This window comes from Trichoplax adhaerens, genomic scaffold (genome assembly GCF_000150275.1).
Source record: "Trichoplax adhaerens TRIADscaffold_1 genomic scaffold, whole genome shotgun sequence".
Classification (NCBI taxonomy): Eukaryota; Metazoa; Placozoa; class Uniplacotomia; order Trichoplacea; family Trichoplacidae; genus Trichoplax; species Trichoplax adhaerens.
This window is the reverse complement of record NW_002060943.1, coordinates 3,003,264-3,030,146: the sequence shown is the minus strand read 5'-3', so window position 1 is coordinate 3,030,146 and position 26,883 is coordinate 3,003,264. Positions and strand designations below refer to the sequence as shown.

The 26,883-nt window shown below is 32.5% G+C and overlaps 6 protein-coding genes across 6 annotated transcripts; 3 read left to right on the top strand and 3 right to left on the bottom strand.

Moving 5' to 3' along the window:
• Window positions 1–2,546: 2,546 nt before the first annotated feature.
• TRIADDRAFT_4509 (uncharacterized protein) lies at window positions 2,547–3,386 on the bottom strand (the record flags this gene model as incomplete). The annotated part of the gene is made up of 1 exon (XM_002107725.1): window positions 2,547–3,386. A coding segment is annotated over one exon (840 nt), but the record flags the coding sequence as incomplete, so codon positions are not given.
• Window positions 3,387–9,308: 5,922 nt separating this feature from the next.
• TRIADDRAFT_51596 (uncharacterized protein) lies at window positions 9,309–10,534 on the top strand (the record flags this gene model as incomplete). Its single annotated transcript, XM_002108527.1, has 3 exons — window positions 9,309–9,641; window positions 10,129–10,212; window positions 10,295–10,534. The coding sequence occupies 3 exons, from the start codon at window positions 9,309–9,311 to the stop codon at window positions 10,532–10,534; spliced, it is 657 nt and encodes a 218-aa protein (XP_002108563.1).
• Window positions 10,535–11,514: 980 nt separating this feature from the next.
• Window positions 11,515–15,137, top strand: TRIADDRAFT_51595 (uncharacterized protein; the record flags this gene model as incomplete). The annotated part of the gene is made up of 2 exons (XM_002108526.1): window positions 11,515–11,565; window positions 12,873–15,137. The coding sequence occupies 2 exons, from the start codon at window positions 11,515–11,517 to the stop codon at window positions 15,135–15,137; spliced, it is 2,316 nt and encodes a 771-aa protein (XP_002108562.1).
• A 1,565-nt stretch (window positions 15,138–16,702) lies between these two features.
• TRIADDRAFT_51594 (uncharacterized protein) lies at window positions 16,703–19,484 on the bottom strand (the record flags this gene model as incomplete). Its single annotated transcript, XM_002107724.1, has 3 exons — window positions 16,703–16,773; window positions 16,928–16,987; window positions 18,890–19,484. The coding sequence occupies 3 exons, from the start codon at window positions 19,482–19,484 to the stop codon at window positions 16,703–16,705; spliced, it is 726 nt and encodes a 241-aa protein (XP_002107760.1).
• A 1,740-nt stretch (window positions 19,485–21,224) lies between these two features.
• Window positions 21,225–22,329, top strand: TRIADDRAFT_51593 (uncharacterized protein; the record flags this gene model as incomplete). The annotated part of the gene is made up of 3 exons (XM_002108525.1): window positions 21,225–21,230; window positions 21,296–21,584; window positions 21,698–22,329. The coding sequence occupies 3 exons, from the start codon at window positions 21,225–21,227 to the stop codon at window positions 22,327–22,329; spliced, it is 927 nt and encodes a 308-aa protein (XP_002108561.1).
• Window positions 22,330–23,787: 1,458 nt separating this feature from the next.
• Window positions 23,788–25,299, bottom strand: TRIADDRAFT_18352 (uncharacterized protein; the record flags this gene model as incomplete). The annotated part of the gene is made up of 1 exon (XM_002107723.1): window positions 23,788–25,299. The coding sequence occupies one exon, from the start codon at window positions 25,297–25,299 to the stop codon at window positions 23,788–23,790; it is 1,512 nt and encodes a 503-aa protein (XP_002107759.1).
• Between the last annotated feature and the right edge of the window lie 1,584 nt (window positions 25,300–26,883).

Below are 26,883 nucleotides of genomic sequence, written 5' to 3'. Positions count from 1 at the left end.
ATTTCATGCTAACTTGATTCGTTCATTTAAAACTGACGGTTTCACACAATCAAAATGATAATTAAAAGTTCGATATCGCTTTAGATCGATATTAATTTATTGCTTAACTAGTGCAGCCATATGCCAAGCCACTGCAATGTTGTTCTGCAGCGACCATAATTTAAGATTTTATGAAAAGAATAGAAAATATCATTATGACACTCATAGTGTTGTCAAGATAACAATAGGGAGAAAAGATCAGCGAAGACTTGGGGGTCAATAAAATTATCTCGTTATTATAAATTGAAGATGAGTCGCTGAGTAGTCCCTTGATGAACTGTAGTAATTAATGACGTAGGAATAACTTTCTTTTGAACAGTATATAGCTTGGTCAATTGCCAAATCTTTTAAAATATAGTGATAACAGTCTAGCCATATTACCCAATTAGATTAGCAAGAAAAATCTTCCATACATCGTAGTTGTTTAAAATATGCAGTTTATGGGGTATCAAATAATCGGAAATTCGAATAAATATACTAACTGGCTTCGTCAGGTATGGCATTACATGCAAGAATTTTTATCTTACTTCCTTTACAAAGGTATTTCTTACAACTAGATAGATCTATAGATTATAATTATAATTATGAGGGTTTTGATCTGTCACAAATTCAAGCTAATATAAGCTTTTCCTCAATATATCATAATCTCAAATCGGCTCGCAAAAAATCATAAGAGTTGGTTGAAAATTGACAATATCTGACTCCTTTAGTAAATATTAGTGACTGTATAATAGTACTTTCAGGTAGACAATGATTTTTCAATTCTTTATAGTCGGACTTATACTTCTACTATTATATAAAAAGAGGCATTATGACCACTGTAGTGATTGATGTGCTCATTAGAGAGAAATAAATAAAGTCTTTTCTAGTGTTCTTGAATTTTCACTTTCGCATGTAAAGCAAACTGAGTTATAGTTCCTGTGTCTTAGAGTATTAAAAAATGGCACTGATAGCAATTACTGTACGTAGATATAACCTGGATGTAGCATTATGCCACGGAGGGATTGTATATGAGTTTATTCTTGGCTACATCCAGTAATAATAATATGGAAGCGCTTATAAAATTTTGGGTAGACCGTAAGGATTTTAAACTTTCAATTACTAACGATTACAATAATTACTAATCGACATCAATCGATTCTCTTATCATAGCTATAATCTTAATCATTTCATGATTGGGTAAGATATTCGTTCTGGATACATAGACTACTCAAATTTTATCATTAATAAAAAATCGAATCGGAATATTTTGGATAAAATATCATTTCGATAAGATTTTAGAAAGAATGAGTTAAATTGTTGATCCAACTAAACAGATTCATTCCGGGAAGTTGATAGGATGAAAATAGATATGAAAGACGATACTAAGCTAACATCATCTTAGTCATGTTACTGGATTATATCTTGTGTACAATACATTATCATTTCAAACAAAAATTGCCTTGTAATATAAACAGCAAAGAGGCTTTGATATAGCCAGGAAATGAAAGGCTGACGTAAACTTTAACTGAAAATAGAAATGAAAGTTGTAATGCTGAATGGTCGATGTAACATTTTATTGATAGTACCATTGATGAACAACATATCGATCACGAAAGTTGGATATTTCTCTTGACTGTTACCTCATATTCATCTGCATAGAAATGGTAATAAAAATAAAGCAATGATATTAAACAGAGGCTGATTCACGATGAGCTGATCCAAATTTTAGTCGTCAACGTATCAGTGATAAGGTAAACAAATGAAATAATGGAGCACAGTTTTAATACTAATCTAAATTATTCCAAAACGGAAAAAGGCACAAATACAGTTGAAGGCTGTATGATTAGAGGATAAATTTGAAAACAACTTGTGATTAAAATGAAGAATTAAGGGTGTGATTCTGATTAAAATAGTATATCGTAGCTGCCAGGACTTAAGCAGAGGCAATCAACCATACAAATGATATGGCGGATAGATTATGAATTATAATTTATTTCTTGATTTTGTTCAACAACAAGCCATGTAATATTAGAAAAGATAAAAGCGATAGTGATGATATCATGATGCTAATAAAAAAAGTTAATTAAAATTATTACAAATGAGGTACTAGAAATCTCGATCTTGATCTTTATAATTTGATTTAGATACATTGATAATTGCAACACCAATTTCGGCGTAATATTAACAGTAAATTCAACAAACATTGTCTCGTCAAAGATATACAGCAAATTCATAAAATAGAATTTGGGGCCTAATTTATCGTAAATACCCAGCAATAGTTTAACTTCATTTCGCATTTCTGTGTACTATATTCGTGTCGATTTGGAATCTTAAGGAAGAATTAATAAATCATGATAAAAGCAGTCAAAAGCATCGAAGATAGTATAGTTTACAGAGATAGAATAATTAACATAGAAATAAACTTGCCTGGCATTCGTTTTCGAATTTCAGTTATTATACATACTTAAGGGAAAATTCCTGGCTGTGTTATGAGTGCGGCTACGTCGTTTACAGCACTGTCTTTTCAACGCCATCATTAAAATACTACGATAGTATGAATTATGTACACAGTAAATAAATGGATTAATAGTAGAGTTGGTTAGAGCTAACCATGTACACAGCAACGGCCATGTAGCTTGAAATGTGGAAGAATTATTTTGTGTATACCATAGCAATAATATTGTACGTGGTATCCAACAACTTAGAAATAGGCCAACCACTAATAACATAGTTTTGGCCGTTTTATAGTCATAATGGCGCATACGTGATGAATTGTTCGAAATAGAACTGATACAAGCAATTCTACGCTTGGTTTTACGTGCTTCATTATAGATCAGGGAATAACTAATTAAAATGATGGTGACACAAAAGCATAAAATACTTAAAATGATTATAATTAACCGAATACTGGAGGAAGGTAATATCCAACATTGAAATTCATGACTAACATAGGCGTATCGACCAATATGGAAGAATGGTAAGCTAGCAATTGTCAAAGCAATAATCCATAAAAACGGTATAATAAAGCGTATAGAGAGTATGGTAAATATTGAGTGATATTGTAAAGGTTTCGCTATGCAGATATAACGATCAAGACTAATGATAGACAACGTTAATGTAGATAGAATGCATAGTGTTGTATTGACGAAAGCAAAAAATTGGCAAGTACTTGGCTCAAAATACCAACCAGAAAAAAGGAATGATACCGCATTAAACGGCATTAATAAGCAACCCACTAATAAGTCGACAATAGCTAAATTAGTCATTAATCCACCAGCAACCGTTCTTATAGCAATTTTAGGGCAGACATAAAGCAAGACTAAACAATTGCCAAATAATGTTAACGCCATAGCTAATAGCATAATAAATGCAATAAATGTTGTTTCAATCGGTGTAAAATAACGAGTTAAATTGGAATCGTTCATCGTGAACAGATCTATTCTTAACATATACTTTTTAGGTTCTTTTAAATTCGATGCTCTTTCATGCTGTAAGATTGGCTTCCATTGAATTATCAGTGTTTTCAAATTCCGTGATATTAAGATTAATTTTAATTTAAAAGACTTGCTACTGAAAATGTTAAGCCAGGATTTCGATATTCTGAAGGTGCCAGTGATATTCCTGGTTGTTGCTACCTATGTAAAGATAGTACTAATATACTGGTGAGTTACAGTAGAATTGGTTATCAGAGATGCCTCTAGAAGCCTCCCTAAATGAAACGATGACAAAGAGTACTCTTAATTTATTTAGAAATCAATTAATGATCTTATTTACCTATTTTTTATTTTGATATTCAATTGGATAGAAGTAAAATAATTGATTCGCTATAAAATGTTAATTAAGCTTCAAAACAGCCTATTCAAACATTATTGTCCATAATTCAATAAAAAATTCTACGCAATTTATCTTCGTCATACATAGAATACAAATCAGTGATTAGGACTCCAATTTATCTATTTCAAAGAAATTAAAGAATTAGATATGAACGTCATTTTACAATATAATCTAAAATAACAATCAAATACAAATTAATTCCTGCTAACTATCACAATATCTATAAAATTATTCATGGTCAGTAGGATAATAAAATACAATGCTACCATCGTACGCATGTTGCTTTAATCTTTATATTTTGATGGCAATAAATTAATTATTAAGTAAAAGAAGATATCACAATTACAAGCGGTGAATAAGGATAATAAGAATGATAGAAAAAATTGAGAAATATTGTTCCTTATTATTTAACGGTCGTAGGATTCTTTTATCAGACCATTAAAAATCCATGATAATTTAAAAAATACCTTAAAAAACAATATACGCTTACAGTTCAATGATGATAACCACAAATACTCACAAAAACCAATCATTAAGACCTTGGTTGATGGCATGGTGAATAAAATTACATGAATACATTAATCTGTATCGAAAATAAAAAATAATAAGATAAAGATGAATGCAAATTTCAGTCCACTTACATGATGTTTCTAGAATATCTGAAGTCAATATTATTTTGAAATTATCGGAATTGTTCCAATGCAAGGATTGAAATCACAAATGTGTTAAATTTACTTCGCTATAAGACCTAGTTAGTTTTTTCTATCAATGTATATTAATATTGTACGAGTGTATCTTTCTTACTAAATCTACAACATTGCTTTGAAGCAGTTTCTTTATCAAACGTACTTACATCCACATTGTAATAAGCTGAAATTAGGTACATATTCAATTAGACTTCATGCAGGTTTTAACTAATTTCGGTCAGATTGATTTCTATGATAGGGGCGTATCAATAAAACTGTCGTATTAGATCATAATCTTTCATTGTAAGCCAACAACAGTCTTTGAAATGACGAATAGATATTTTTAGATTCTATCGTGATAGAATAGACTCATCCCTCGATCTGTAATATCTGTTTGCATGCTGCATACTGTGTGATTTTGAGTTTTAATTGTGAGATTACATATTATAATCTATCTGGATCAATCAAATGGAATCACACAAATTATTTTAATCACCTAATATTAGATATAAGTTTTATGCAGCAGGTAAGTGGCCGAAATAGATACGTATCCTATTTACTAAGAGTTAATAAAATTATTTGAATCATTCACTTCAAGATTTGACTATAACTGCATCTAGAATGTTATCCTCAAGTAGCAAATGTTGATCGACTTCTAGACTGATAGAATGAGTACATAATCCTTCTTCACACTTTATTGACACCGTATGTTTTGCTTTGATAGATTTATCTGACTAATATGTAAGATGAATGAGTATCATAGAATTTATTCTTATTAATTCTATTGTGGCAGCTAGAAAACAAACTAAAGGGCCTATTCATGTAGTTACTCTATATTATCACAAGTTTAGTCGATCAATTAAGGCAATAGGGGAAGAGCTATAACTGTCATGATGCAGGTGAATCTTAATCAGAAAGTAAACAATCACGCAGATTCTGCCGCAGATTACTAGTAGCTTTTTTCATATTATCATAACTACTTTAAGCTTTAACATACAATTTCATCTGTATTCGATGAATGTACTTCATAATCTAATTGTGATGGTAGAATGAGTGCCATTTTAAGTTATTTCATCAATTTTAATCAATGTCTACTTTAGAGGCTTGAAAAATATTAATATGTTAATACATCGACTTCTACTTAGTAAATTCCCCCTCTAATTTCGTTATTAAGATAGTGACGCCATGGCTTTTCATCATAAAAAAGTTCTGAAATAATGAAAGCTTGCAATAACATTCATTTTTTATTGCTAGCTTTTAAAATATTTCGATTTTATTTACAGTATATTGGAATGCATAATAATTTAAGTAATTTTGTTACATTATGATAGCAAATCCCATAGGTGTTTCTAGAACTTTAGTAAATATTATTTCTTTTATAGTATTGAAACTGCCCATCTGCAATCTTTACTTTACAATTGTCCAACTAGAAAATATTGAATATAAAATAACTTTTTAACAGTCATCAAATCTGCTTACTATCAATGTACAATTTATTATACATGGTAAGAGCTCTTTACAGGGAAGACTATTGTTACATAAATAATTTTACAATTATTAGAACGTCTGTAGCTATCGATGGTACCGTTGTTTTCGTTTATCTTATCGATAAGATGAATATAACTTAGTCTTCTAGGTTTAGTAATTTAAAGTCGAAATGCTTTTTGATCTTTGTCATTACAAGCGCGTGATGAAAGAATAGGGCTAAATTAGATCAGTAGCCACTGTAGCTGATGCAATTGACTAAAATATAACCATTTTCTAATCGCTTGTTCATATTAGCAAAATAATAGGTAGAATTGGTAGGATGAAACTTGAAATGGCATACGACGGAAGAAAATAATTTTACTTGTTCTATTGGTCGTCTGTATTTGTGGAAACTGCTATAGAAAGATACGGCAGGGAATAAGTTGTTTACTAACAGATTTTAATTAATTCTATCAATACTTATAGTTTAATAAAAATAGGAGTAAAATAAATACACTAAATCGTATTTACAAAGTTACCGCAGCATGGAAGAGAACAATATCTTGCCTTTATTATCGCTTACCTGTACTTACAAGGCCTGCCATGGAGGAAAGGAAACTGAAAAATTAGAGTCAATAGCTAGCGAAATAAGAGTAACAAGAATAATTATTTGGAATAGAGTCATAGTTCATACAACAATTCATGTAGGGAAAACACCTAGAAATTCATAATTAATAAAAGAATTTGTAATTGACGTTATAATTAAAATCTAAGAAAGCTTTCAATTAGTTCAGTATAGCTCAAAAGGAACAGAATGCTAATTTTCAGCCTTAATGTAATTATTGATAATCTATGATGATTAGTAGCCCTGCTTCGTAAACATTATGAAAGCTGAGTAATTTAAGTACGTATTTGCTACAAGAAATACGAAAGACTCTTGCAATTGTTGTATTTACAGTTAATTAGGTGCGATCAACTCATACTTGATTAAATTTTCATAGTATAATATTGATTTGTATCGCTGAAAACCGTCATCTAAGGCTATTTATTAAGATTATTTCATTATGCTGGTATTAAAATTTAGACGTTGTTATAATTTATTAAAAAACTATTACTGTATAATATAATGATTTAGAGGTGCTGAATTAGCTTGTACAGTCCGCTAAAAGTCTAGCAAATAAACGAAATGCTACGAAATTAAACTATAAATTGTCAAAATTATAACTATTAAAATTATAGCATATTCGGTCTCTTTCTTTACAGGGGTGCTTAAATTAGTTACGCAATATTATCGCGTATACTATAATACCGCTTGCAGGATTTGATCATAAATTAGGTCTGACTTAAAAATAATCTTTCGAATATGTCTATTGTGTCATGCATGCCATGGGTGCAAATTGCTTTTTGCACTAGTTTATGTATATTTTCTATTATAATTACGGTTAAGCCAATAAATAATTATATACTGTATAATTATCTAAAATATAATTTGCATTGGCTTGGAAAGTGTAAAAAGATTTAAGTTCATAAGTGGCTCCATATACTAGATCGTCAATACAACTAGAAGAGCTCTTGATAATAAATTAATAGATCAGTTTAAAATTTTTATCCCTGAAATTGAACAGGGGAATTTTATCAATTCCAAATAATATTAATTATCTTTATCGAGAAAATCCGTAACTTTAGATAGTACTGTCTTATAATGGAAAGATTGCTCTTGTAATTTATTCCAGCAATTGCTAATAGGAAGTAAATTATCAAGCAGTGGATAGTTACGATTCGCTTGAAATAGAATTCAGCTTTATTACTTTAACTGTTGTAACCACTCGATAGCTAGATGTATTATCTGACTATAAATGTCATGTCTACTATTCGACAATTGATGCTTATTATGATCGAAGTAGTAATTTCTAGGAATAGCTAGCGATGTTAGCCTATATGTTGTAACAAAGCTTAATTAATGCATAAGTTACTATCGACATTAATGAGTTTGTGTAGGGCAAATTAAAATATCATCGAACTATAACTCAATGCAAATATATTAGAATTGTAAACAGCATTGTTTATTTATGGATAAAATGATATTTCACAAGTTTCAATTTGATTGAAGAAGCTCACTCAATGTGACGGAATATCTGATTTTATTTATGGAAAATAAGAGGCTGGCATAAAAAGATCGTAAATTTTATAAAGTCATACTTCGGAAAGTGAAACTAAAACGGATTCATGTAAAATTAATTATTCTTAATATAAAAGATTGACGTTATTGAAGGAAATATGACAGCTATCAGAGAACGCTACATATTATACTAATGAGCGAAAAAGATACTTGCTAGTGCTTATAAAAGCAAATATTTTAAAAATATTTATGAAGGAGTCTAGTTTTGGTGATTTTATAGAGAATGGGCTTGCTATCGCTGATTATTATTTCAGTACATTAATAACATTTTATCTACAAGAAACCATGCAAACGGTAGATCCGATTTATTGGAAACTGTATTAAAGTTAAACTTTAAATTTTATTGTATGTCGTATAAGTACGGTATATATTTCACCAATCAGCATAAGTGTTAGTGGAAAGAATTAAAATATTTGCACTAGCCCCATAATTATTATTCTATTATCAGTAATCAATACGGTACTTTATTCTGGGCATATTTAGGAATCACACATTTTTTTACTCAGATTGTTAGGGTCTGTATTATAAATAGCCACTCAGTAATTACTACACCATATCATGGTATAGACACTATTTACATTTCACTTTTGTGTCTATGCCCTGACCATGAGCAAAGTGTAGATAAATTATAAACATTAGCAACTATTTTTGAGGGAACGACGTAAGGAGAATTAAAATTATGGATGTTTTAAAATAGAAAAGATATATGTCTACAGTGTATATAAGTATTTGTATATGCGGTATTAATACGTCAACAGTTATTTTTTATAGTTCTTTCCACGGCTATAATTTTAAATATTTGTTAGGCCATTATTGCTGTAGGCACTATCTGGTAAAGTAGGTTGCAAAAGCGTGTTTTAGGGAATCAACTATTTAGTGTTGGTTAGTTTTGATACGAGGGATTTGCAATCATAATCCTCAACTAATAGAATTGAATAGGGAACCGAGTGAATTGTCTATCAGCCTTATTGCTAGTATATTAGCAGTTAATCCTTTCAATTCGATACGTTGCCTACCGCGGCTTAGTAAAGTGTAAACTCCTTCTTGCTCCTGCTGGTATATCTATACACTAATATAAGCATTCTAAAGAAAATTAAAAAAAATTCCTCGGCAACTTTAGTATGGTTTGGGAGAAACCAGAGATTCAGCATTTAATCTCTTTATGGAGGGAAAAATCTGTCCTTTGGGATGCTAATCATAAAGAACATCACAGAAATGACGCTAGATCAGTTGCTCGGAGGCAAATTGCCGTAGCAGTCGGTAAACCAATCAATGAGATTGTGAAGAAATTGCACAGTTTACGCTCACAATACGGCCGTGAACAGGCTAAAATTGCAGTTAGCGTTAAATCTAGTTCTGCTGAAAATGATGTTTATACGCCAAAGTGGCCATTTTATGAAGAATTATCTTTCTTGCGGGAGAAGAAGCAGTCAATACCTAACTCTGAATTACAGGTAATTAAAATTGAGAGAACAGCCACTGAAGTTATCCTATCGATGATGATTATACATTTTACATTTTATGGCGTTCAGTACTTGTATTCAACGAAAACCAATATCAATATTTTATTTACCAGAATGTAAATCAGGAATCTCATTCAAATCTTTCCACCCCAGAACCGAATTCTAGTGACAGTCGTTCAGAAGAATTCGAAATTAATGACTGCAATGTATGATAGTAGTTGATGAAAGCAATATATGTAACGATTAGCTGGTTTACCTTAGGGCCTGCTAATTCCTCTTTCTCTCATAATGTAAAATATATGATCCATTACTAATAGAGGAACGCAAATGAAATAGATCAGGATACTTGTGAAGATGAAAATGATACTCAGGCAAAATCTATATAGCAGTTTATATTTCTAGGATTAAAAAATAGAATCATGCACTTATGGTATAACCGATAATCAATTTTTTTTCTTTATTTTTGTTGCTTTAATAGCAATTGCAAAATAATTCAGGTCGCGGTGAAATTACTCGATTAAATGAGAGTTCTGCCGATACTGATGCTGTTGAATACGTACAGGTACGATCATTTATCTATTAATTGTATCACTTTAATGCCAAGTTTTTATTGATACTATTTCTTCCTTTATATATCATAAAAGCTCGAAGCTGGCTGTAAACGAAAAGCAAATGCCGAAGAATTAATCGTGTCTGCTATGACTATACTAGACAAGGCTAGAGTAAATATGGACTGCCAAAATGGTTACCTCCTATATGGAAAAGACGAAACGGATGCGTTCTGTGTTTTAGTGTCTAAAATGCTTCGAAGAATTAAGGATGCTCAAAAATTAGATCGATGCAAATTGGATTTATTGCAACGTATTATAGCTCACTTGTATTAATGTTTTGTGGTAGACTATCGTGAAAAGTTAGAGCTTAAATTTGTAATGCATAATATATTATCAGACCAAGTTATGTTCTTAATTCATCTAATACATTACTTGATTCACTCCGTATCTATTATATTTACTATGTCTATCACCTGTAAATTCTCAGTTAAATTTCAATAAAATTGATTTAGAAATGATTATTGAAGATATTTTAGCTCATAGTCGGGTATATGTATATGAAGCATAATGCTTGTGTATCCTTCTTGTATCAACCTTCTTATATATAGGTAGTATACGAAACTGTTTCTGCTTCATCAATAAAATGACATCAGATGACTAAGCAGCCTGTTATACTGATATATATCCAAAAATGAGGATATTTTCAAGAGCGAAATGTCAATAAAACTGATTTAGAAATGATAAGTTATCGAAAACATTTTAGCTCGCGGAAGGATATAAATTTAAGCCTGATGCTTGTATCATGCTTTCATCAACTTTCTCATATTATCGGTGTATTAAGTTAATTATTAGCTTAAAAATGTCCATGATATAATGCAAACGATTCAATAGTTCAAAAATGCCAGGGGCTCCTTCGGGCGCAATACTGTAAAAATATTGATTATCGAAGTGGAAATATTTAAATCACATTTAGCGTCTTGGTTATGTATCATCTTCTATGATTTACGGTATGTTTCTATATAACCCTGCCTTGTTTAGGGTTTAATCTCTTAACATGGGCATGAACATTATTCTTGACGAGATTGTAGTTGCTTATTTGCTAGGAGTATATGGAGATGCCATCTTGCAATTGTTGATATTATATTGAAAATCTTTATTCCTAAAATGTCCTGAATCTTAATGCAGAAATGTATTTTCACTCTAACTATACTGAGGCCTTTCCTTTCTTGACATGTTAGTTATTTATAGTACCATATAAGCTTAAATAGCAGAAACTAGTTACAGTTACTACAATAGATTGAATGATTGAAGAGATGATTGATCATTTTTTTGATGAAAGTAACCATTTTAAGACAGCGGATAAGGTATTTCTGTCTCCATAGCGTAAACTTTTAGAGCAGACAAATTGGTGTCTTCCTATATAGCCTGCCACTAGAGTGCAATTACCTTCTTATTTTTGGAATAATGACGGCAAATATTCTTTTATAAACACATTGCTAATTATATTTGTAATATTGATATCATATCTTTAGAAGTATACCGTAATAGTTGGAGTTTGTGATTTCTATGCGATATATAAAAAAGCTGCTACTTTTCCTGAACATTTGCATTTAAGTACTACTCCTTTCGACGTGAATGTTAAATTAGATCGGAATTGGCATACTGATGGCATCGAATCTTCCGGTAGCGTTTATTATTTGTAATTAGTGAAACTTTGTAACGTTAATAGCTTTAATTCTGCAATTAAAAGTATTGATAGAGACATCAGCCAGATTATAGCAGCTTTCACGTATATTTGAGCGATTGTATGTGAATAACATCGAAGACCGGTAATGTATAAGCTCAATTAATATGGAAAGCGTCAGAATAGCGAAGACTTCATTTAATAACAGCCTAAGAATAGTCTAAGAATAAAAAACTAAACCAGAAGGTCATTACTGCTTCTGAGTAGTAAATGTACTGTCTACTTGCATTTCATTCCATTTCCATAATGTGTAATTAGAGAGCTATTGGATACGAACGCGAAATAATGCAGTATTATACATAGTGTTGATAAAACAGATTGATTCTGATAGCAGGTCCATCGTAAGAAATTTTTAGAGTTAAGATCGACTTTACGCACTTATGGATTTGAGATACTTTGATTAGAATAATTATTTTGCAAATAAATTCGAAAAAAACATTTTTATTTTAGAAGATCATTAATATCTGAATTCATATATAGATTCCAGTATCTACCTACCATTAACTGAACGTGCTTGATGTGGTATTATTTCTAAGTTGGTCTGTCATTTGTTGGTTTTTTGTTGTGATTAATAACTTAAATTTGCTATTAAATATTTCTTGGGCAGATAAGAGTATTAGGTTTTCCATTAGCCCTCTGCTAAATGTATCAAAATTTTTTTTATCATTGTAAAGCCACAAGAATTATTGCCTCATGAGTTAGCACATTTCATATACTAATATTATGATGAAACGTACATATACGTGTATTGCAAAATGCATCCAAATGATTAGTTCTTGCATCATTCACAGTTATACTCTAAAAAATCAACTTTATTTGTTTGCCATTAGTATTTTTAATTAAGCAACACTGTCGTTAAATCCCAATTTCTATACGAGTATACTGCATATCGAATCGAGGTATTGATGTAAACTTACTTATTCGTAGGTTACTTGTGGAAATTATCAACCAGCAATACCATCAAAGAGCAGTGAAACTGATTCTCCAACTGCTGATGGAATCTTAGATGAAATGACAGCTTTTCTGGCTGATCAAGCGAAAAATAATGTGGCTATCGAACACCTTAAAGGTACAGTGGACTCCATTCCAGCAAAAGAAAGTGAAAAAGCAAGCAATCGTGTTGTCAGATTTGAAACCTTCATTAATCGTGACCCAAAATTAAAGCAAATGATAGAAATAATGTCTGCAGAATTAAAGAAACCTGTCAACATCTATTATAATCAACATCACACTGATGATGTGGAACTGGAGGAGAAGATTGTTTCTACTAGCCAGTTGCAAGAAGAATACGCGATCGCTTTTACTAGCGATATCTTCCAATTTATTCAAAGTCATAATGATGGATTACTCCTATTGAAATATATCCTGAGGCAGGAATTATATAAATTGATTTGCCCTATTGATAATGATGGAATCGACGATTATGGTATATTTTACGCAAAGAAATTATCCCATAACGTTTATGCCCATTTATTTGCCCTTAACAATATTTCAAATCAGAATTTAAAAGCATTGAAATATGTTTATTGCGATTTTGTTATATCGGAATTCGTATCCGAAGAAAGAAGGAAAGCTAACCATAAATATTATCAAATGTTACTTGCTATTGCTATCACTTACGATGTCGATCAATCAAGTCTTAAAATCCCTTGTACCAATTTAACTAAAACAAAGTGTTCACTTTCATTAGACAATTTTACTTCGGTCGATCCAAGTTTTCAGCATATATTTCAAATTTTAGAGCTAACTCAGCTTGTTAATTACATTGATCAGTGCATCGACGGCAGTGATGAAGAAAAGTTGTTGAAATGCAAATGGATAAAAGTTGTTTCCGCAGCTCGCAGTCAGAATCAACTTACTCATTCAGATTCCTTAACTCCAAGCGAACTTAAAGACCGAATTAAACGTACCTGTGTCATTGCTTACGCCATTAAAATAACCAAGTGGATTGATATTGTGGATTATTTAAATGATCTACTGGAAATAATGGATTATAACAAGTTTTATCCTACCTCATTGATTGATTTTATCCTTTCTTTGTTTAAAGAGCGATGGAAAAGCTATATCCCTGAAAGTTATAGTTTACGATGTATTGGATGGTTGGTCAAAATATTGAATGGTAATGATGCGAATTTGTCCTGTTTTAGTTTGCAAATTTTAGTTGATATCATTAGTCGTGAAAAGCAACCAGAAGTTTGTAGTAAGATGATGGACATTGCATTAACATCATTTCGCCGATTAGGTTGTTATCAACGACTGTGGAATCAGCTAGAGATGCCTTATCAACGTCTAATGCTAAGTTGCATGGATAAATTTCGACATCGGCTTGATGGCAGCTTTTTGAGTCAAGATGATATAACTCATTTAGCTTGGAAATTAAAAATGCAATGGTGTATCAATATCTTTGATCCTACAGAATGGGCAATTTGTTCTAAAGCTAAAGCTTTTATTACTGTTTTCCAACTTTTTGGTAATCGATGGTCTGAGGAATTTTACAATCATATACAAAAATGCAATCATGAATTGTTTAATGATCTACTTCGAGAATTATCGGAAGCTGTACGCGATCAAGCAGCTTCTATCATCAGTGATTACATGCAACTTCTGCAGAATTTAGCCAAGCATCTCTCTTACAATAATGGAATGCTTCTGGTTATCATTCGAAATTTGGCCTTTTTATGTAGAAACTCCAACAAATTTAAAGTTATTGATTTTATTGGCTCATTTCTAGATCATGATTGGAAAACGAAAGCAATGACTTGTCAAGTTTTCGCTTACTGGGTATATGCCACAATCTATGTGTCGTATGAAGTAAAAAATAAAATTTTGCCTTGCATTTTCAAGACTATTGATCGCATGAAGAATGAAGAGATGAAAAGCGCTGCTATCCTTATTGCTTATTATATTGCTTTGAAAAGGGCAGATGAAGTTGCAGTTCAGGCCATCAATCAAAAATATGGCAATAGTACTCGACGAAATCTCTTCCGAAGAGAAAATTTATATAATAAAGTTAAGCAGTGGCTAAAATGCAAGACGAAAGCAAATGCTGATGAATTTAATACTGCTAATGCTCATGAGAATATTCTTTTTCAGGAATATGCAGCATTTGATAGGCATATAAATCAATTTTACGAGACTGCTCATCTGAATGGTCTACATAATGCTTGCAAGAATTTGATTATAAATACATAACCATTCTTCGTGACTAACAACATTGATTATTCGATAGTGATCCATTAAGTATTCCTTTTGCAGTTTTTTTCGTGAAATGAATGCAATACTGAACTAGTAGAGCAGAATAATCCAAGTTATTGAATATTTTATGTGAAATAGGAAATATTTATCGAGTGATGAAGCAAATGACTTATGTTCAGGCATGAAATATTGGATAGAGTATTAAAGTCAATAGCTTGTATTGAATAAAAATTGCTGTTGATGCTAAAGATTTTGTTTGAAGTATTAAATCTTGAATCGAGTATTGAAACAAATAGCTATGTCGAATAAAGATTGTTGTTGATATTAAATGTTAAATTTGAAATAGGATACGTTTAATCAAGCACTGAATAGAATGGCTTATATTGAATAAAGATTATGCTGTAGATGTTAAAAAATTTATTTTAAAATATTAAATCTTTTTAAGTGATAAAAGAAATGTCTTCCATTGACGCATAAACTATTAAATGGACCGTTGAAGTAAATATCTTGTATCGAATAAAGATTGCTTTTAATGCTAAAGATTTTATTTAAAATATTAAATCTTGAATCAAGTATTGAAATAATCAGATATATCGAATGAGATTGTTGTTGATATTGAATGTTTTATTTGAAATAGGATAACTTTAATCCAGTACTAAATCTAATAGCTTATATAGAATAAAGATTCCTCTTCATGCTGAAGATCTTGATTAAAAGTGCAGCTACGAGTTTTAGTGATTGATAAAGTCGACGATGATCCGCACCTCTAATTTTATGACATTCAGGAAGTCAGCTTGAAGAAACTGAGAATTTTAGCAGTTTACAATTCATAAGCCAACTATAGTAAAGCTATGTAGCTCCAACTCTGTGATAGTAAAAAAGTCAGAATAAAGAGATTGATGTTGAAAACTGCAATGTTGACTAAGAGTTTCCAGTATTAAATAGGATAGAATTAAATCAACTAATTTAAGAGTTGTTGAAATCAACTTTTACAATATCTCATAGCATGCTATTTCGCTTGTTGTTAGTCTATCACCCAAGGAAATTTTACTTTTAGTTTAGCGATCTCCTTGGTAAAACTTATTTTCAATACAAGGCTCACAGGCTATAGGGGAAGCTACTTCAATATAATTCTCCTTTTTTCCTATCTTAACATCTCACTTCAATATGGAATCTACTCGTTTTATTCGTACTTTTATTGTCGGTAAAATAGACTAGTAGCTTGTTTCTGTCATGCATCTTTTCAGTTTCCCAGCAAAGATCAAAAAGTTGAAAGCTTACAATTTTACTCATAGAGTTTAAAAAATAAATTCTACTTCTAGGATTTTAATCGTTGTCCTCCAGCCAATGGCTGACTTACTCTGTGCTTTCTAATAATAGCTATTACAAGTCTCAGACATTTATGGATTCTACAAGTTCCATTAGTGCTGTCGCTAATTTTTGATTTTGCTTTAATCTTATCAATATCATTGGAGCATTATTTGCATTTCGAATTTAGAGTTCTACGGGAATCATGATAAATAGTTCATTGAATTTAGAATTGGTTTTCATGATGATGTTCACTATACACGTTCCATGGGCACTGTTACTAATTTCTTCGATTTGGCTTTAATCCGATCAAATTGGTTGAAACCTTTTTTGTATTGAGAAGTTAGAGTTATATGAGAATCACTAATGTATTATTGAGCTTAGGATTGACTCTGATTCGAGTTGTTAATAGTATATTGAAATGAAAATACAAGCGTAATTTATAGATACGAGTATATCATAAAAAATGAGACATTAACCTGCAGTCGATGTTGTCTCCTTCTGGTGTACTCCTGAAGATTCTATTCTTGATCTTTTGGCTACAAAAGTAAAAATAAGATTAAATTTTATTACTGCGTATTTATAAAGATTTTGGAGTATCATTACTTCTATATTGGCATGGTGTCTGCTAATTGATCTACTGTATAATCGATAAAATTAATGTCATTACGGTAGCGATGGCAAGACTGGCTTAGTTGAGTTTATTTCAGATCGTGTTCAAAAGGAACATTTCATTAACTTAAGCTTAGCATTGAACATTATTGCAACTGGAAATGAAATCTTATCGATGCTAGTCTATATTTATTTCAGGAAAGTTCTGTTCGAGTTTACCAAATTCATATCGATGTTTTAAGCTACAATTGAAACTGTAAATGGGAAAATTTGCTTAAAATTAAAATCTTTGAAATGTTTTCATCGATCTACGATAGGAGAAATAGTTGGATTAAGTAGCGTTGAGTAGGCGACGAGATACTTAGCAATTGCATTTTAGTCACTGAAAGTAAATTATCCAAGTCTAGATAGTTTTCAATCCTCAGTAATCGTAGTGTCTTGTCAGAATGGGTTATTCTACAGCTTCATTTATTTGTAGTTAAGTTTACTCAATTTCTTTGATGTTTGCATCTTCCCGAAGAAGTTTGCATTTGATAGAGGCGATGTTAGGATAGCGTAAAAATGTTCAAACTAAACCTGGTTATTGGTATAATCTGAATGTGGATAAGTAAATTAGAACAGTACTTGTACGTATATTTTCGTAGTAAAATGGATACTTTTTTTTTTTGTCTCTAATCAATCGTATATTGCATTAAAAATGACAATTATTGTGGCAGCAATGAGTAAATCTACTTCAGTAATGACGGTTTCAGCGGCGCTTGTGATCATCTATTCGTTAGAGTAAATAAGGATTCTAGGTTTAGAAATTGCAGTGCCGAGCTAATCTTACTCATATGTACAAAATACTACTTGCCTTCAATAGCAAAAAGCCATACTAGAACAGAACGATTTAAACTTAAGAAAAGAATCGAGTTTAGCAGTAGCTATTTGAAGACTTAAAAACTACTTAGAAATTTTCTCTTAGACACAAATTTTGGCTATAATGTATGATTTGAGATGTTAAGATGTAGCTTAAATTCGTACAGAATGCTGTTAACATTCAATAACAAAACGCCATATTACAGAGGAAACGACTAAAAATTGAAGAAAAGAATTGAGTTCGGCAGAAGCTACATCATGACTTGAAGACTTCTGAGAAATTATTCGCATTGACCCTAATTTATGATTTAAGATTTTAAGATGTAGCTTATCAAAAAGTTTAAAAATGTCAGTGCTGAGCTAAGTGTTGCTCGTCTGTACAAGGTACTATTAGTATTCAATAGCAAAGCGCCTTATTCGATGAAAAATGACTAAAATTGAAGGCAAGAATCGAATTTTAGCGGGAATACTCAATGACTCGAAAACTACAGGAAAATTTGGGGCATAGACGCTAATTTTTGGCCGTGATTTATGATTTAAGATGTTAAGATGTAGCTTAATAAGAGTTTAGAAATGTCAGTATTGAGCTAATCTTACTCATCTGTAAATAATACTACTAGCACTCAGAGGCAATACGCCATATTAGAATGGAAATGACTAAAATTGAAGACAAGAAACGAATCTTTAGCGGGCAGTACTCAACGACTCGAAAACTAGTGGGAAATTTTTCACGTAGACTCTGATCTCGGCCATAATTTATGGTCACTGAAATGGAGCAATTGCTATGCTGTAGTTGAAGTCTTGGATTCATCTATGGAGAAAGAGTCAAGAGTAGCAAGACTGCATAGATCAGGACACAAAATACAAGAAGGTAGAAAAACAAGATAGAACTACAGTATGATTACTCTACGTGATTTCTTAATTATTGCAGCGCCATTATGATTATAAATATTCAATAGCAAGAGGTTTACCAGCTCTGGATTGCGCCTGAGAAGAATTATTGCGTCTTGTTGAGGCACGAGCTAAGGTAGTCTCCTCTACCTCATTAAGAGGTGGCACAAACTCGGTTGATGATGTCGATTCTGATTCCGTTGTAACACTTATTGAAGATAACCGGCTGGAATTATAGTTATTAAGGTACTCTTGCCTTAATGCTGATTTAAAATCTAAGAGATGCTCTTGAGATAAACCAAGATCGTCACCTTCATATTCTAGATTTCTGTCACGCCAAGAATCGTATCCTTTGGTTACTTCCCAGCTTTTATACATTTGATTAAAACAAAAATTTGGCCCTAAATATTGCGTAAAAAATTTCCTGTCTTTGGTTCCACCTGGCAATAATTTCTTATTTCTAATCAAGAAGCACATTTTCATCTTATCTTCAGGCCATGGTTCGTAATAGGGTTCTTTTTGATCGATCACTTCACGAACTCGATCAAAGACGCTTGATTTTTGGGGTAATTTGGAGCTTAATTTTTGTAAGAAAAGGGTGATAGGGGAATCATCATCTTTCAATTCTCCATGCTTTTCTCCTATCGGTGTTTGTTCATCGTTTTCTGTTAGCATATTCAATTACTCTACACGATAATGATGGTCATAATCACGTTAGTTTTTGCAAGCCATTTTGTTAATACATCAACACACGCATAAAATTAACGGCTAGAGATTGTTGCAAAAAAAGTAACTTAGTCTATGAGAGAGAATAGAACACATTTAAAGCCAAAGATAGTGTTAAGAATCTGTTGAAAGATTTGAATAGCAGAGAGTATTTGAAGGATTCAGTAGTTACTGATCGCTTTAAATGCTCAAGGTATCAAAGTGATAACTTTGCAATTTCTACTGTCGGCTAATGTCGTCTTATGAACTGTAGAAAATCAGTTATCGCAGCCAAATTATTTAAATAAATGTAAGAAATGATGCTATGTTGAGATGAAAATAAATGCTTGCAATCATAAATTAAAATTAAAATTCATTTACCTTCTCACTTGATTATCTATTTCTAAGCCAAGCAGTTTTAAGAATTCTCTAGTGTAAGAATGGCCAGGCACGCAACATTGGTTCCATATGATCTTAGATCGATCTGTTAAGCGTTGGTGACGAATTGGGGGACAATAAATAGCAATTCATAAATCGATACGACCTAAATTTTTCTCGTTTAAGATATGCAAATGCTTGAGATCTATTATTCACCGATCTCTGATTTGCCGCCATATTAGATCATTGGTGATGATATGAATATTTACATCAGTAAGTTGCCGAAAGGCAGCACTTGTTTTATGTTATTATTTTAATATAGCACAAAGAAAAATGATATTCAATATTGTATAGGTCGATTTTAACACCGCTGCTTAAAAAAAATAGCTATTGATATTATAATAAGCTTTCTTTCCACGATGGATAACACTTAAGATCGCTAAAATTAGACTGTAACCCGCAAGGTTCATATCCAACAATTTCTATTTGCTACACAATTTTTTGATCACCATCTTGAATCGTTGAAAATTAGAAGACAAGCTAGCTTGCGGGTAAAGTGTTGATTTATTTTGCATCAGTACCCAAGTTTTTGTCGATGCAATCCAACGTTGCCATAATTTAAGTACAAGATAGCTGTAAATTAACTAAAGTGGATGATGGGAAATGGTTTTGATTTTTTAATCTGGATTTACAGTTTAAAACTGCACAAAGTGTACATGAACTAAACTGGGTGATAGGAATTGGTTTCGATATTTTATGAAGGATTTACGATTCAAAATGAACATATCCTATCTTGCTAAAATTATAATGTTATCCGATGTAGCTAGATACTCGTGCTAAAGTCTTGATTGATTGACACTGTAAAAAAAATTAGAGTTGTTTTAAAAGGTTTTAATTTAGTGGTTGCCGGCTGTAGCAAAGCTAATTTTGCAACTTCACAATAAATAAGACGATTTAGATTTATAAAACCGAATTGAATTTATTAATAAAATCAAAACTGTAACTATTGACAAAATAGTATTCTACTACAGTATAGTATATATTAGTAATTCCGATAATAAATAATAATTAATTTCAAAATTAAACTAACACGGCACAACATTAGCCTACCGTAGATCGGAGAAGGTGATTAAGCCTATAAAGTATATCTTTTATATTAGATAATTAAAATTTCCATGTAGAACTTTACACTCCAAGAGGTGTTAAAAGAAGGAATGGCATTTTTTTGTTGTTGAAATACTTTAGGACAAGTGCCATCTACCTGATTGAGAACAGAATCATTCGTTAAGTTACTGAGCAAAACTGCGACGTAAAAAAAGAGCAAAATTGCAGATGGAGGTACTTATTAGGGCTGAATTTTATTGAAATAGTTTCACTAATGATTTTATTTTATCGTTCAACAGGTTACATCTATCAGTAGCAATAATATCACAACATCCCACGTCTATGATGATCAATGGATGACTGCTCTGAAGGCAAGTATAATTAATAAGGTAGATAAATTACCGGAAGAAGCCCTTAAAGGATTCATACATGGCTTAATTCAAGCTGCTAGAGGCTCTTATATGGTTTCATGGCGTCGATATATAAGATTTAAATTATGTACCAATAAGAAGCCTAGAGAGAAAATTGCATTAGAACTCGAAAAAACATTCCTTAAATATCAAGACGAATTTCAACAATTTCTAGATGGTAAGCAGGATTAAATTGTTATCGTGATGGTATTCTTCAGGATAGATTTTAAATTTTATTTTTCTACATAAAGTTCCAGTTCAGTCAAGGGATGATATTCCTAACGATCACAGCTCAGTGCAAGAAAGGGAAGAGGCTGTGGATGATATTTTCTGTAGTTCCATCATCCAATGATTCTTTATCGTTGCCCACGAGGCGAATATCGGTTGGTCATAGCTCATGTAAATCTAAATCAGGAGGCAACAACAAGGATTTAGTTTCCTCGCCGTCGAAATATTCGTTAGCCTCATCGCTGCAAGAGGAAGGATTAACCGAATCGTTTCAAATGGATAAAAATGAAGATATTGAAATGTTCATTCGCAGATTTAATATGATTTCACAGTTGCAAGGGTGGCCAAAAGAAGAACGTTTTTTGAGATTAGAAAATTCTTTAATCGGTAAAGCCAAAAGTTTATATTGCAAGATTAGACAAGAGAGTTATGATAATTTCATCCAGGAATTAAAACGAGAATGTAAGCCGGACTTTGATGAATGCCGATCGCGATTTTTTGTAAGCAAAAACAATCAAGAAGGATTTGAAGAATTTATTAAACAGGGCAGTGATACACTTGAGCATTGGAAGCGTGTTACTGGCATGTCGACTAAAGATCTTTTCCTTCTAGAAAAGTTACGATCTTCTTTAATGGATGCTCAATTTCAAAATATACTAGCCTGCATCAGCAATAGAAGCTGCCAAACTCGCTGATTGTCAGAATTATTGTTCCACTGAATCGCACGTCTAACGGACTGAATTATTGCAAGCATAAACAGTTCAAAACGTAGTAAGCCAATTCGGCAGATCGATAAATAGCGTGATACTGCTTGCGACAACCATTTAAATAGATGAAATTTGAATTTATAAGTTAAACCAAGCAAATTCTTGCTTGCACGATTACTTCTAGTAAGGATTGGCCATGATTAATATCCTATCGGTAGGGCTAATATTGACCAGCTCGGCAAATTTTCGATAACGCTCTGCACTGTTAACGCACGTATTCAACTATTTAGAGTAGTTTTGTTTCATGCTAATTCTGCTAAAATTTTAACTCAATCTTGACGTTAATATAAATTATTACTATCTCATTAATATACTGTTATGGAAACGCTTAACGTGATACTTGTTCTTCATGTAATTGATTCTTCGTGGATTACCGTACCTATCGTTCTAGCTTATCAAAAGTAAAATAAACAATCTATGATGAGGAATTTAATTTACTGCAGACTGTACATAGTAGAGCGTAGATCAGATATGAAAATAATCAATTAAAATATCCGTGGCACTGTTGCAGATCAGTTATCCTCATCATAGCAAATTTGTTCCAAGAATTTCTTTTCCTAGATCCTAAGAAATTTATTTTAATTCCGTGGATACATAGTACTTATGACGAAAACGTTACAAAATCTGTAGGTTATACTTCACAATCGGACTGCATGAATGATAGTAGATCTACGACAACAGACTAAAAATATAATTATTAATCAAATATGCTTATTCGGTTGTATGTTTACAGGTGATTTGCAAGTACTTGCCAGACACAATTTAAAAATTTTTAAAACAGCTTTTACTACTGTAGCGCCAATCATATGATGTACTCGCAATTCTCATTATAATTAATTATGACTCAATGGCAAGCATTTTTGATACAGAACGAAATAGCATCTACTTAAAGATTTATCCTAACAAATTTAAAACAAGCGAAACACCGTGATGATAACTGTGGGCAATTGGAACTAAGAATTGATCCTTGAATAAATAGATAAGAGTGAATCATTTTTAAAACGATTGCATGAAAGTGATCTAGTCTCCTTGCTTTCCATGACTACAGTATATCAATCCAAGCTGGTGAAAGTTATATGAATTAGTGAAACTTTGCGCAAAACAAACTACAGATAGATTGGTAGTAATTACTTTATATGAATAACGATTTTAAAATGGCGAGTTCAATACGGCTAACATGTTCAGCAGAAGTGAAATGGGTTCTTCACATAAAACAAAATACACCTTCAATTTTCGCATATTACTACAGCAGACATTTAAAGGTAATCTTCGACGACATGATATTCCAATTTTTCGATATTAAAATACTTGCTCAAATTCGTGCATACTACTACAGCATCCGTTTACATAATCTTGTAGGATATGGTCTAACCCCATTTTTGTAACCTACTCTTCTTTTACTCGTTTATTGCTGTTGCTTGTTGGAGGTTCTTGCTTACGCTTGGTTTGTCCAAATGTAGCTAAAGCAAGTTCACGAGCTGCTTTGTGTTGTACTATTGGTCGAGGATACGTTTTACCTAGTACTATATTTGCTTTCTTTAATACAGTAGAAGGTGCTTCCCATGGTTTATGTATGTACGCGTTAGGCAATGCAGCAAGTTCAGGTATCCACTTTCGCACATAATAACCATCGGCATCAAACTTTTCACCTTGGGTTATCGGGTTAAAAACGCGAAAATAAGGACATGCGTTAGGTCCACTTCCGGCTGCCCATTGCCAATTGAATGCATTTTGAGCTAAATCAGCATCAATTAATTTGCTCCAGAACCATTCTTCTCCTTTTTGCCATGGGACTAATAAGTGCTTAATTAAAAATGACGCCACAATCATTCGAAGACGATTCGGCATGATACCTGCCACTGAGAGTTGGCGCATGCCAGCATCAACAACTGGATAACCGGTGTTACCTTGCTGCCATGATTGCAATTTGACTGGATCGACTTGTAGTTTTAATTGCTCAAAACTGGATCGAAAACATTTCTGAGGTAAATCAGGGTAATGAAATAGTAAGTGGCATGTGTATTCTCTCCATCCTAGCGAACGAAGATATTGTTTTAAGCTTTCTGATTTGACTGCAGGTGGCTCTGCAGAGGAGGATGCGTGACGAACACTATGCCAGACAGTGAAAGGGCTAATCTCACCGAAATGTAAGTAAGGTGATAAATTGGATGTTGTATTTAACCGCAGGCATTGACTCTTTTCTGCATAAGCATTTAATGAATTTTTAATAAAGGATTTTAGTTTTGAAATTGCTTGCTCCTCGCCTGGATGCCAGAAATCTTGTAATTTCATTGGCATATCCTGTGATAATTTGGCCAATCGTTGCCACACTGCTGGCTCATCGCATTTACTTTGGCACCCAGTTTGATTCTTAAATTTAGGTTTGTCGTAAGGTTTGCGAGGTTGTGGTAATGACAAGCACTGATTCCAGAAGTGAACATATATCTGTACAGGTCCTCCTTTGGCTGTCTTGATTGTCCATGGTTCGAATAATACTCTATCTTGATAGGTTTCAACGGTAACGTTTTCCATTTTTAATTTTTCTTCTATCGAGCAATCTCGATTATATTCAAATGGTTCATAACAACGATTCCAATAAATTGCATCGGCGTTATAACTATCGAGCAACTCCTTTAAAATAGTAAATGCATCTTTACCGCTTTTCACAATGAGGGGAATATTCCATTGGCTTAGTTGATTACGCAATGATTTCAAGCTATGATACAGCCACCATAAACAAGCTTGGCCTGTTCTCCTTTTGCCAGAGCAATCTTCATCGAAAATGTAAACAGTAATAAGTTGACCACGTTTTGCAGCATGAAATAATGCAGGATTATCAATTAATCTTAAATCTTGGCGTAACCACACCAGCGTGCAAGGTATCTTTGAAGATGACATGAGGAAGTAGGGTTTCTATTCTGCAACAGCCAATGATGCTGATTTGGTTTAATTTTGGTCAGTTTGATCATCTACATTGATATAAACCCAACCGAAATGATCGTTATTATCCTGTATCCGATCCAAGAGGAGAAGTGTTATGCTAAGGATTTTGACAGAGTGAAAACGGATATACTACGTCTTTATTACCGGGGACTACTAATGCCATCACAAGCAGAGCTGCAGCATTCGTGTTCTAGTTAATAGCGATCAAGATCATCAGCTACAAACTATTGATTGCAATATTATATCTTACGCAGCACTAAACAAGATTGCGGCAAGTTCAGCTTACACTGTAAAAAGTTTTAGACACGTTGTAGGAGCTTTATGGCATTTGCTAAGGTAATTTCTGTAGTCTGTGCAGCAGCTACTAGCAGAAGAGCTCAAGCGCAGCTGATGAATTAATTACCACCGCAAACTTGTTCGAACAAGTAGCTCGACTCTTTTCGCCTTTACTATGATACTAGACTGTTTAGTGTAAGAGTGCGGTCCTAATACTGAGCATTGAGCAAGATACTGACAGGCTGGATTACAAACAACACCGTGGTGATACGGTATTGCTATGATACGGTCGTATCGGGCTTGCTTCCATCATTTGCAGCAGCTTCCCTCGACAGCTTGGAGCAAGCTTCTGCTAGAGTAGACCTGATCTATATGCTAAATCAATGCCTTTGATCGTCCTTAGCAGTTGTATGAAGATTTCAATGGGTTTCTCCTTTTGGATTGCTCAATCTACAATTTAAAATTAACAACGATATCATCAGCGGTAGCAGAGAGTACAACGATACAGTCATTGATCAAGATCATATCCAAGTTGTCGAATTCCAAACTTGCAAAGACCTAAAGCTACAAAGCAATTACTTTTTTCAAAATTGGAGAAAGAGTTGGACGTAATTTAGTTGAATTTGTTTATTCTAAATTGCTAATATAGCGAAGTATACGAGGGTGGAGGCTTGGACGAAGATTCTGCCCAAGTTGTCAAATTCCAAATCTGTAAAGGCTTAAAGCTAGAAAGCAATTACTGGCTCAAATTGGAGACCAACGTTAAGGGTTTGATTTGTTCTAAAAAAATTGGACGTAATTTAGCTTATCCTGAATTCCTAATAAAATAAGCATATTGCATGATATAGAGTAAAGGGATCAAGTCGATTATAAAGTATACTTCAACAAAGAGCTTCCTCTAGCATCTTGTGTTATTAGGCCAAACGGTCTGCTAGGTATTTCTTGCTAGCTAGTGATGAAGTGTAAATTACACTAAATATCACATGCACCGTTTATCAAAGTGCATATGCTAAATGACTACTGAATGTATTAACTGCTAAATTGGAAAAAAATTGACAAGAAATGGTTTGTACAGTCGTCTGGCTTAGATACGACTTACGATTAATTGACAACCCAGCATTATTTCATGCTGCTAAACGAGGCCATGTTGTTATCATTTATATTTTGGATCAAGAAACGCCTGGCAAATGGAAATTGGGTAAAGCCAGTCTGTGGTGGCTACATCATAGCTTAAAATCGTTGCAGAATGATCTCCTCAAGTCA